Source organism: Vulpes vulpes, chromosome 4 (assembly GCF_048418805.1).
Source record: "Vulpes vulpes isolate BD-2025 chromosome 4, VulVul3, whole genome shotgun sequence".
NCBI classification, from domain to species: domain Eukaryota; kingdom Metazoa; phylum Chordata; class Mammalia; order Carnivora; family Canidae; genus Vulpes; species Vulpes vulpes.
This window is the reverse complement of record NC_132783.1, coordinates 93491314-93503492: the sequence shown is the minus strand read 5'-3', so window position 1 is coordinate 93503492 and position 12179 is coordinate 93491314. Positions and strand designations below refer to the sequence as shown.

At 45.0% G+C, this 12179-nt stretch overlaps 2 protein-coding genes across 35 annotated transcripts in view; one reads left to right on the top strand and one right to left on the bottom strand.

Moving 5' to 3' along the window:
* SHLD2 (shieldin complex subunit 2) overlaps positions 1–11378 on the bottom strand; it is a 77701-nt gene extending 66323 nt beyond the window's left edge. For 9 of the 34 annotated variants that reach the window (XR_012001142.1, XR_012001141.1, XM_026005923.2 and 6 more), the window contains exon 1: positions 9807–9894. The gene's annotated coding sequence lies outside the window, so the exon portion shown is untranslated. Of the gene's footprint in view, positions 1–9806; positions 9925–11303 lie in introns of those variants that run through there. The other 25 variants (XM_072756425.1, XM_072756434.1, XM_072756427.1 and 22 more) reach the window with 12 other exon arrangements.
* A 205-nt stretch (positions 11379–11583) lies between these two features.
* GLUD1 (glutamate dehydrogenase 1) overlaps positions 11584–12179 on the top strand; it is a 34509-nt gene continuing 33913 nt past the window's right edge. The window contains exon 1 of the mRNA XM_026005882.2: positions 11584–12092. Within this exon, the coding sequence (XP_025861667.2) occupies positions 11654–12092 (439 nt within the window). The 5' untranslated portion in view covers positions 11584–11653. The remainder of the gene's footprint in view (positions 12093–12179) is intronic.

Genomic DNA, 12179 nt, shown 5'->3' with positions numbered 1-12179 from the left:
TAAATAAATAAAAATTTTTAAAAAAAGTTATTCCAAAACAAATTATTATAAATAAAACTATTTCAAAATTTTAAAAAAATTTAAAAGTGGAAAAATTGAACACATCTAGTCATTGTTTTTTCAATGGTTAGTATCTTAAGTACATCACGGAATGTTTTTGTGAACCTAAATACACATTTTTAAGTATCATTTTTTTTCATATTTCAGACTTTTGAGGTCTTATCCTATTCTTTACAATTCAAGGACACCTGGGTGGTGGCTCAGTGGTTGAGTGTCTGCCTTCAGCTCAAGTCATGATCCCAGAGTCCTGCATTGGGCTCCTCAAGGAGCCTGCTTCTCCCTCTGCCTATGTTTCTGCCTCTGTGTTTCTCATGAATAAATATTTTTTAAAAGTTAAAAATAAAATTCAAATTCAGGGGTGCCTGGGTGGTTTAGTCAGCTGAGCATCTGACTCTTGATTTCGACTTGGATATGATCTCAGGGTCACAAGATCCAGCCCCACGTCAGACTCTTAGTAGAGTGTGAAGCCTGCTTAAGATTCTCTCTCTCTCAGGTATCCCTGGGGGGGCTCAGAGGTTTAGCGTCTGCCTTCGGCCCAGGGCGTGATCCTGGAGACCCGGGATCGAGTCCCACATCGGGCTCCTTGCATGGAGCCTGCTTCTCCCTCTGCCTGTGTCTCTGCCTCTCTCTCTCTCTCCCCCTGTGTGTCTCTCATTAATAAATAAATAAAATCTTTGTAAAAAAAGAAGATTCTCTCTTTCCTTCCCTTCCCTCTGCCCCTCCCACCTCCTCACTTGCACACTCTCTAAGAAAAATAAAATTCAAATTCATTTGACAGTTATTACTGTTTTAACTGATAACTGTAGAGAAAAATTAGGAAAACATAGATGTTCCATAATGAGAACCAATATGAAAAAACAGTGATTTGGATTAGAAATAACATGAGTCTGCAGAAATGGGTTAGGAATACATCTAAGCATCCCTTGCTGTCCCATCTGTTCTGTTTCTGAATTCAGACAGCAAGAGTTGGGTCAGTGAGGAATACCTGTAGTTGAAAACGCACAGTCATTGCAGGCTGATGGGGCAGGTTTTCTGTTATTCTCATGTGCACACTTTTTAATTTTTCTCTAAGAAAATGTTAAAATAAATGAAAATTATAAGAGGCAAGGAATTGGAATTTGTCAGGGCTTAGGTGTTTTAGTTTTTTTCCAATTAAATTTTTTCTAGTTAAAGCCAGTGTGATTGATTCTCTATTTCCTTTTTTTTTTTTTGTATTGTATAATGAAAGCAGCAAGACAAAGTATGAAATCACAGAAGATAGTGAAAGTCTAGAATTCTTTACAATACTTATTAAAATACATCAAATTGTTATTAAAAAATAATTCCATTTTATATCTGACCTATAAAAAACACATGAAGGTAAGGAGACATACTTGCTTTAATTCGAGCTTCTCGTTACAACTTCCCTTGTTCTGAAAGTCTCTCTGTATCAGCACCTTCCCGCTGATGTACTGCTGTTCACTGATACTTCATCGTTTTTTTTTTTTTTTAAATAGCTGACCAGAACTTTCACTGTGGATGGCTGGTGATATCTAGAATCTAAGATGAATCCCTTTGTATTTCACTGTTTTTAGATGGCCCTCCAGGACTACAATTATAAAGATTCTATCTTTGACAAGAAAACTGTGGAGGGCAAATATATGTAAAGGGCACTTTTACATTACATGTCTGCCTGACGCATCTTCAAAACAGTCTTATCTTGGGGCACCTGGGTGGCTCAGTTGGTTGGGCGCCGGACTCTTGATTTCAGCTAGGATAGGATCTCAGCGTCATGGGACCACACTCCCATGGGTATGCAGCCTGCTTGGGATTCTCTCTCTGTCTCTCCCCCCACCCACCCACCCCGCATATGTGCGAGCTCTTTCTCTCTCTCAAAAAAAAGTCTTATCCCAAACTGTGCTTCTGATGGTATGAACTGTAACACAGAGACTCCAATGAGGCTGTCACTCTGCCCTTAGCATAAACACAAGAAAGGCCAGATTAGCCCTCTTACTGATTTAAGTCACTCGTCTGTGTGTTACACCATTAACAGTTGCTGCTGGCAGCTTAATCTGAAGATCCTATAAAATCATCTGAGCATTTGATATTTCTTTATAAATCTCAGACTTTCCTCCTGAACTTGAGGATGGGTTTCCAGGTTCCGTTCTACTTTCCTGTCTGGCAATAAACACCACAGCATGGAGATACTGCCTTAAAAGCTGCCAGTGTCCCCCACCCACACCAAAAAAGAGGCATACTCTTAAAACTACAATCATTATATAAAATCTCAAATCATTACATAAAAAAATCTCAATCATTATATAAAAATCTCTGAACTAGACTCAGCAAATGTCTCAAAGTAGAAAAAAATAAAACATGATGACAGTTTTCAAAGGGAACTAGACTCTGCAGATTTCTCAATGTAGAGAACAGAAACCACAGGCATAATTCAGTGTTATATTTAAGAATGCTTCACCTCTCTTAAACTGCGCTGATATTCTAAGGGAATATATTATCACAGTGAGAGCACAGAGCAGGGCAGTTATTTTCTGGGGCAAATCAGCAAACACTGCTGGTTGCCAACTTCACAATTATTCCTCCTGCTTTCTTCCTTGCTGGCAGTGCCTATCTGTCCTTTAGAAGTTCAGAGTGTCAGAAAGTCCTCTTTCCATCCTCCTCTACAGCAGGGGCATGCCACAGAACCCATTCCTAACTCCTGAGGCCCACCCAAAAGAGCAGCAGCTGGCTGGCAGGGCTGTGGAAGTACGTACGGGAGCAAACTGCTGTTCTCCCACATAGCTCTTGGTTGTGTCTGGACATGACCCCTGGAACTGATGGAGCAATCTTCTGACCATGAGGAAAGATACCACCAAGCTGCTGATTGTAACACTGGGAAAGTTCTGATAGTATCACTGAGCCCTCTACCAACAACTGGAGAAGCCTTGCCTCCAGGCTTCTGGTTAGATAAGGGTTATCTCACTTAGTTTGTAGCTTTAGCCTAAGCCACTTTTCTTTGGATATTATTGCTTAAGGGCCAAAACATCCAACTAATACAGCTAGTAAGTATCTGTTCACTTTGAGATCCGAGAGTTAGATCACTGCTACTTGGCTGACCCCAGCCACTTACCAATGTCTCTGTCTTGATCCATCGTACTGCCTCATTCATGTTTTTCTTTTCTTTCACTAAGAGTGGACTCAATGTAATCACACTCACATCTGTACTTTATGATAAAGTCAGTTTCTTCACAACTTTTCACATGATGGCCAATGAGAAGGTGCTTTTTGTTTCTCCAGCACACAAATAAGTGTCTCAATTTTAGCAAACATTTTCTTACTATTCAAACTCCAATCCCATATTACCCATTCAGATTACATTCAGCTCACAAGTGATCTGAAATTTCCAAAGAGAAGAGGGTGGGGTGCCTGGATGGCTCAGTTGGTTAAGTGTTCAACTCTTACTTTCAGCTCAGGTCATGATCTCAGGGTTGAGATGGAGCCCCACGTCACGCTCCACACTGAGCAGGGAGTCTGCTTGAGATTCTCTCTCTCTCTCCCCCTCTGCCCCTCCTCCTGCTCTCTTTCTCTAAAATAAAATAAATAAATAAAATCTTTAAAATTTCAAAAGAGGAACTGTGAAAGCTAGGATAAAGATTTGGTTAGGGATCCCTGGGTGGCGCAGCGGTTTGGCGCCTGCCTTTGGCCCAGGGCGCGATCCTGGAGACCCGGGATCGAATCCCACATCGGGCTCCCGGTGCATGGAGCCTGCTTTTCCCTCTGCCTGTGTCTCTGCCTCTCTCTCTCTCTCTGTGACTATCATAAATAAATAAAAATTTAAAAAAAAAAAAAAAAAAAAAAAAAGATTTGGTTTTATAAAGAGTATCTACATAGATAGATAAATGAAGCTGGGTGGTGAGACACCTGGATTGATGAATAATTGAATGTGTTATCCTTTTTACATATAAGGAAAACAAAAGATCTCAATTAAAAATAAAGGAAAAAACACAGACATAATGAATTGCATACAGGTGAGTTCAGAATCCCACCATAGGGATCCCTGGGTGGCGCAGCAGTTTGGCGCCTGCCTTTGGCCCAGGGCACGATCCTGGAGACCCAGGATCGAATCCCACGTCGGGCTCCCGGTGCATGGAGCCTGCTTCTCCCTCTGCCTGTGTCTCTGCCTCTCTCTCTCTCTCTCTGTATGACTATCATAAATAAATAATAATAAAAAAAAAAAATTCAAAAAAAAAAATAATCCCACCCTAGTACAGTTATTTTTAAGAAACCTATCCATTTCTAGTATACTATGCTTAAAGAGATAAAGTTCCTACAATGAATTTTCATATTTACTCACAACATGGAAAGAACCCTTAAGCGAGAGTTGATAAAACCTTTGTTGAATGTTATTCAGTAACGCAGCAAAATGAAAACTTGAACAAACTACACAAGTAGATATAGGTGACATTTAATACAGTAGGATAAACAGTTTTTAAAAGGAAAAAGGCTACAAACCCTGAAAATTTCAGATCCTTTTCTGGGATATAGTTTGCTTTTTACTTACTGAAAAAAACATGCTCACTAAAGGGGACAAATGAAAATTACAAACTTTTCTGAAAATCAGTTAGAAGCACAAAAACAAGTATTAGAAAAAATGCTCCTGAAAATTAGAGCACAAAAGCTTGAAAGATAATCCATCATGCACCAAAATGACCAAACTGGAAAGAAAAAAAGAACTAGAGGATACTCATTTTTCAACCAAATTGCTATTTGTTTTTTTTTTTGTTTTCTTTTTTTTAAGATTTTATTTATTTATTCATGACAGAGAGAGAGAGAAAGGCAGAGACCCAGGCAGAGGGAGAAGCAGGCTCCATGCAGGGAGCCCGACGCGGGACTCAATCCCCGGGTCTCCAGGATCACTCCCCGGGCCAAAGGCAGAGCTAAATCACTGAGCCACTGGGGCTGCCCTTGTTTTTTGGTTTTTTGTTTTTAATGTATTTATTTATTTGAGAGAGAGAGAGATGGCAGGTGTGTGGGGGGGGGGTTGGGGGGGAGGTAGAGGGAGAGAGAGAATCCCAAGCAGACTCCCTGCTGAGTGCAGAACCTAACACAGGTCTGATCCACAACCTTGAGATCATGGCCTAAGCCAAAATTAAGAGTTGCATGCTTAACTGACTGAGCCACCCAGGTGCCCCTCAATCAAACTGCTATTTAATTATGATGATCAAATTATTTTTAACCCAACTGTATGCTAACCAATACTCTCAAATCATGGTCTCATTTACCTTCAGGTCTCTGCATATGGTGTCCCTTAGTACAAGATTCCCTTCTCTCCTCATATTCAACTGGCTGATTAACAAAGTACTACTAAGCACTTGTGAACTAAAACCTATTGAAACATAGGAACACCTGGCTAGTTCAGTCAGCAGAGCATTGCAACTCTTGATCTCTGGGTCATAAGTTCAAGCTCCATACTGGGCATGAAGATGACATAAAAATAAATTAATTAATTAAGTGTCACAAATAAAATATATTTTTAAGAAAACTATTAAAATAAGAAAGATGGTGACCTAATAAAAGAAATATCAAGATTCCTAGTTCCTTTTTTTTTTTTTTAAGATCTTATTTATTTATTCATGAGAGATGCAGAGAGAGAGAGAGAGAGGCAGAGACACAGGCAGAGGGAGAAGCAGGCTCCATGAAGGGAGCCCGAGGTGGGACTCGATCCCAGGTTTCCAGGATCACGCCCTGGGCTGAAGGCGGCGCTAAACCGCTGAGCCACCTGGGCTACCCAAGATTCCTAGTTCCTTGTTTAGAAGTCATGGTTTATAAAATTAAATATTTGACTTGTCTACATAGAGTAACCAATTACATCAAATAGGAACAACTTTATAGGAAAACAAATTCTGACCACTGTTAAATTCTTCCTAAGTTCAAATTCAGTACTCATACTTTAAAAGGCAAAGACATTCTGAGATGAGAAAGTCTGAAAACTGATGTTCTATGTAACAGGTTATTCACTGTAGCACTGCTGTAACTTCAAGGTATTGGAAGCATGTCCATCAACGAGGGACTAGGAAAAATAATAATGGTACACACATACAATGAACTACTGTGCAATAACAAAAAACAAATGAGCAGTTAGGCAGTAAAATAGAATAATCTATTGGAAAGGAAGAAGTAAAACTATCTCCCTTTACATATGATCTTGTATATAGAAAATCCTAAGAAACCCACTAAAGTAATGATCAGAATAAATGAGCTTAGCAAGGTTAAAAGATAAGAGATCAATACACAATAACCAATTCTATTTCTGTAATGTGAAAAGAAGAACTTAAAAAGGAAGTTAAGGAAACAATTCCAATTATAATAGCATCAAAATGAATAAAAGGCTCAGTAAAAAACTTTTGTTTTTAAAGATTTATTTATTTATTTAAGAGAGCATGTATGTGCACAAGCGGGATAGGGAGGGGCAGACGGAGAGACTCTCAAGTAGCACTCCCTGCTGAGTGCAGAGCCCCAAGACACAGACTCCATCTCACCGCCCTGAGATCATGACCTGAGCTAAAATAGTCAGACACACTTAACCAACTGAGCTACCCGTGCGCCCCTCAGTAATAAACCTAATGAAAGAAGTACAGACTTTTTTTTTTTTTTAAGATTTTATTTATTTATTCATGAGAGACACAGAGAGACAGAGACCCATGCAGAAGGAGAAGCAGGCTCCATGCGGGGAGCCCAATGTGGGACTCGATCCCAGGACCCCGGGGATCCCTGAGCTGAAGGCAAGACGTTCAACCACTAAGCCCCCCAAGCGCCCCCAGAAATACAGAACTTCTATTCTGAAAAGACAGAACACTGCTGAGAGCAATTTTTAAAGACCTAAACAAATGAAAAAACATCTCATGCTCATGGGTCAAAGATGTGGTATCATTAAAATACCACCCCCCAAATTGACCTACAGATTCAACACAATCCCATTCCAAAATTCTAGGCAGAATCAGAGCAGAAATTGACCACCTGATCCTAAAATTCATATGAAAAGTCAAGGGATTCAGTATAACCAAACAATTTTGAAAAAGAACAAAGAATACTCAACACTTCCCAATTTCAAAATCCACTACAAAGCTACAATACTCAAAATGGAGTTCTACTAGCATAAAGAGAGACATGTGAACAAGTGGAAAAGAACTCAAGAGTCCAGAAATAAATCCTCACATTTAGGTCAATTAATTTTTGATAGAGTGTGAAGACAATTAAATGGGGGAAAGAAATAGCCTTTTGAACAAACGGACATCCAGAAGCATAAGAATAAAATTGGATTCCTTTATCATTCCGTATAAAAAATCAACTCGATATCCATTTTGAGAATATTTTGTCCACTCCATATACAAAACTCATTCCATATACAAAAATCAACTCAATATCCATTTTAGTTCTTTTAAAATATGAAATAACTAAATGTAAAGACCTAAATATAAAAGCTAACACTATAAAACTCTTAGAAGAAAACACAGATGTAACTCTTCATGACCTCCAATTAGACAATCATTTCTTAGACATGTTAACAAAAGCACAAGCAACAAAACATTTATAAATTGGACTAAAAAAATAAAAAATGTTTGTGCTTCAAAAGACACCATCAAAAAAGAGAAAAAACAACAGAATAGTAGAAAACACTTGCAAATCATGTATCTGATAAGGTATTTGTGTTTTGTTTTGTTTTTGTTTTTGGGGGGTTTTTTTGTTTGTTTTTTGAGATTTTATTTATTTATTCCTGAGAGACATAAAGAGAGAGGCAGAGACACAGGGAGAGGGAGAAGCAGGCTCCATGCAGGGAGCACGATGCTGGACTCAATGCCAAGGTCATGCCCTGGGCCGAAGGCAGATGCTCAACCACTCAGCCACCCAGGAGTCCCAATAAAATCTTTTTTTTTTTTTTAATGGGAAAAGGAAATGAATAGACATTTCCCCAAGAAAATATATGCAAATGAGCACATGAAAAGATGTTCAACATCATTAGCCACCAAAGGAATGCAAGTCAAAACTAAAATGAGCTATCACTTCACCCCCAGATAATACTATGTGTTGGGGAGGATGCAGAGAAAATGCATTCCTCATCCACTACTAGCAAGAATTAAAATGGGTAGTCTGTGGAAAACAGTTTGGCAGTTTCTCAAGGTTAAAACCTTTTTTTCCAAAAGGTTAAACAGCAATTCCATTCCTAAATATATACCCAAGAGGAGTGAAAACACATGTCCACACAAAAACTTGCACAAGAATGTTCATAACAGCATTATTCACATCAGCCAAAAAGTGAAAATAATCCAAATGTCCACGATGGATTAAAAAATGTGATAAGGCCATACAGTGAATACTATTTAGCCATAAAAAGAAATGAAATACTGATCCATGCTTACAACATAGATGAAATCTTTACATTATCCTAAGTAAGAGAAGCCAGTCACAAAGGGCTAGGTATTGTACCATTTGGTCTAAAGGAAATGTCCAGAAGAGACAAGTATAAACAGACACAAGGTGGAAAGTATGTATTACTTTTTCAAATCATTTTTTAAAATGCTATGATGTTCTTTTATTTTTACGCTATGTCTTTCTAAATCTTAAAATTCTTCTTCTGAAATATTCTTAAAAGCACTTGAAAACACAAAAGCATACAATACATCAAAGTGAAATGACCTAGAATTCTAAAACAGCTAAGAAAAACTCATAAATGTCAAAGGCAGAAAATTGATTTGTCTTTGTTGAACATTATCAAATGATCAAAACTCCCTCCAAGTTAAATCCTGGCTTCCTTTTGAAATGGAAATTACTACTAATTAAACTTTAATTTGCAAAATAACTGTATATTTTATAGAGGCAATCATCAAGGTAACCTGCAGAATTGTTGAATCACTCCATTGTACACCTGCAACTAATATAACACTGTACGCTAACCATACTGGAATTTAAAATAAAACAGATCATCAAGGTAAAGCTGAAACTCACGAGACCTTACATCACCAATTAAACTAAATGCAACACATACTTAAAATATTTCTTGGCATTGCGGCAATAGAGTAACTCTCGTGTGAAATACACAGGTTTGAGTCTCAGCCCGCTATTTACCGGCTAGGCGACCACCAACAATCTACTCGGTGTCTGGGAGCTTCAGTTCCCTCTTGCATTAAATCAGGAATTATAATACCTACTTTAGCTTAAAAAGAAATACTCAAACTACTTACTAAATGGGGGGAGGGAGAGTAGTGTAGTTTGGAAATTGTCACTCTTTAAACATCTGAAAAAAATTTTTTATGACTTCTAAAACATAACGAAGACTTAAGAAATGAAAGCATCTAGGTTCATAGGGTTCTCATGGAGCCATTCGGTAAGGCTTTTATACACAGGAGGCTGTCCTGGGTTAAAAATGATCTCCTTGCTACTTCCATAGCCTTTCTGACTTTTGAATTCAGATGAATAAAACTTGGAAGAAGCAAAGTTAAACATTTATTTTTCTGAAGGATATGGTTATCACGAATGAGATAAACAGGGTAATAAAACTAAGCTTTTAAAACCACTTTCCCCAGAACATACCAAAGAATTTAATTTGAAGAGAAAAAATGTCCACACGTTTACGGATGCTAGTCCACTTTATTCTAAAATTTTAGGATTTGGGGTTTGGTTTTCATGGGGTTTTTTGTTTTGGTTTTTGTTTCTTTTCTCTTTTTTTTTTTGCAATGTAAAATGAAGCCATCAAGTGAAAAGCAAATTGGTACCTTCATTTGCTTAACCAAGAAGACAAATCCAGGTTTCAGTTCAGAGAATAGTTTTCACTGGAAAACAACCAATAAAAATAATGACACGTTTATCTATACCAAACAAGATAAAATATAATGTGCGTCTTCTTGGCGTTGAGAGCACCGAGAGGGCCGAGCCATCTAACCCACGCAGGTTTCCCTTCACACCTGTCAGCGCCTTGTAGGAATCAAGGCCATTCTCTACCGTGGCGTAACAGAGGAGTGAGGGGAGTGCGGGGACGCGAGGTCGCTTCGCAGGTCAAAAAGGTGACACTTTAAAACCAGCAAAGTAGGGATCCCTGGGTGGCGCAGCGGTTTGGCGCCTGCCTTTGGCCCAGGGCGCGATCCTGGAGACCCGGGATCGAATCCTGTCGGGCTCCCTGCATGGAGCCTGCTTCTCCCTCTGCCTATGTCTCTGCCTCTCTCTCTCTCTCTGGGTGACTATCATAAATTATAAATAAAGGGAAAAAAATTTTTTTTAAGAATAGAACCAGCAAAGTACACAGGGACAACTACAGCCAGGCATGTGGCCTCTGGTCGCTACCTCGTCTAACAGACAGGGTTCCCGGCTTGAAGCCGCGCGGCCCACCCGGAGTGCAGGGCGCAGAGCCCCCCAGGGGCAAACGGCCCCAGGACTGCAGAGGCCGCTGCAGCCCCAGGTCTGCAGAGGCTGCCCCAGGCCGACCCCGGGTCGCAGCCCCAGGTCTGAGGGCCGCAGCAGCTCCAGGCCCGACCCCGGGTCGCGGCCCCAGGTCTGCAGAGGCCGCTCCAGGCCCATGCCCAGGTCTGCAGAGGCCGCTCCAGGCCCAACCTCAGGTCATGGCCCCAGGTCTGCAGAGGCCGCTGCAGCTCCAGGCCCGCAGAGGCCGCTCTGGGCAGCGAGGGCCGCCTTCCACCCTGACAGCGCCCGGGGCTGCGCGGGGCAGCGCCGACGGCTCCCCGGGGGCTCGGGCCGCGGGGAGGGAGTCCCCAGCCCCCCCGCCCCCGCCGCCGGCCGCCGGAGCTCGGGCGGGGGAGCGGACGGGAGCGGCACCGGTGACTCACCCGGCGCGGCCCGCGCCAGGCCTCGGCGCCTCCCCCGCGGGCCCGGGACCCGCCGCTCAGCGCCCCCAGAGGCAGGAGAGCCCCTGCCCCGCCGGCCCCTCCCCGGGCTGCTCCCCCGCCCCCCGCGGGCTCCTCCCCGGACTGCCTCCTCCTCCCCCCGCGGGCCCCCCTTCCCGGAGTCTCCCCCACGAGCCCTCCCCCTCCCCCGGCGGCCCCCCTCCCCGGGCTGCCCCCTCCTCCTCCCGCGGCCCCCCCTCCCCCGGCGGCCCCCCTTCTTTCCGGGCTGCCTCCCGCTCCCCCCACAGCTCCCCCATCCCCGGGCTGCCCCCTCCCCCGCGGGCCCCTCCCCGGGCGGCCCCCCCGTTCCCGGGCTGCCTCCCGCTCCCCCCGCGGCCCCCCCTCCCCGGGACGAGGTCGGGGGCGCGCACAGACCTGAGACACCGCCTCTGCGCGGGTCCGCTCCTCCCGCCGGGCCGTCGCCCCGCCCCCCGCCGCGCGAGCATGCGCACTGGGCCCCGCCCGGCCCCGCCCCCGCGCCCCGCGCCCCGCGAGGCCGCGCTGAGCCGAGACCCGGCTCCCGGGGGGCGCGCCCCGCCCCGCCCCGCCCGTCGCAGGCCGCCCGGGCCGCGGCCCCGAAGCCCGTCCTCCCGCGCGGCGGCGGGCGCCCGAGGGGAGGGGACAGCCCGGGGGAGGAAGCCGCCGCTTAAAAGGGCGGCGCGGCCGGGCCGAGCTCCCTGCGCCCGCGGCCCCCGCCCGCCGCCGCCGCCGCCGCCGCCGCCGCCATGTACCGCCGCCTGGGCGAAGCGCTGCTGCTGCCCCGCGCCGGGCCCGCCGCCCTGGCCTCCGCCGCCTCCGCCGCCCCCGACGCCGCCGCGCTGCGGGGCCGCGCCCGCCCGCAGCCCCCCGCCGCCCCGCCGCCCGCGCGGAGGCACTACAGCGAGGCGGCGGCCGACCGCGAGGACGACCCCAACTTCTTCAAGATGGTGGAGGGCTTCTTCGACCGCGGCGCCAGCATCGTGGAGGACAAGCTGGTGGAGGACCTGCGGACGCGCGAGAGCGAGGAGCAGCGGCGGAACCGGGTGCGCGGCATCCTGCGCATCATCAAGCCCTGCAACCATGTGCTCAGCCTGTCCTTCCCCATCCGCCGCGACGACGGCTCCTGGGAGGTCATCGAGGGCTACCGGGCCCAGCACAGCCAGCACCGCACGCCCTGCAAGGGAGGTGAGCCCGCGGCGCCCCCCGGCCTCCACCCTGCCGCCCCCCGACCTATCCCGACCCCCGTCCCCCGACCCCCGTCCTCCCCCACGA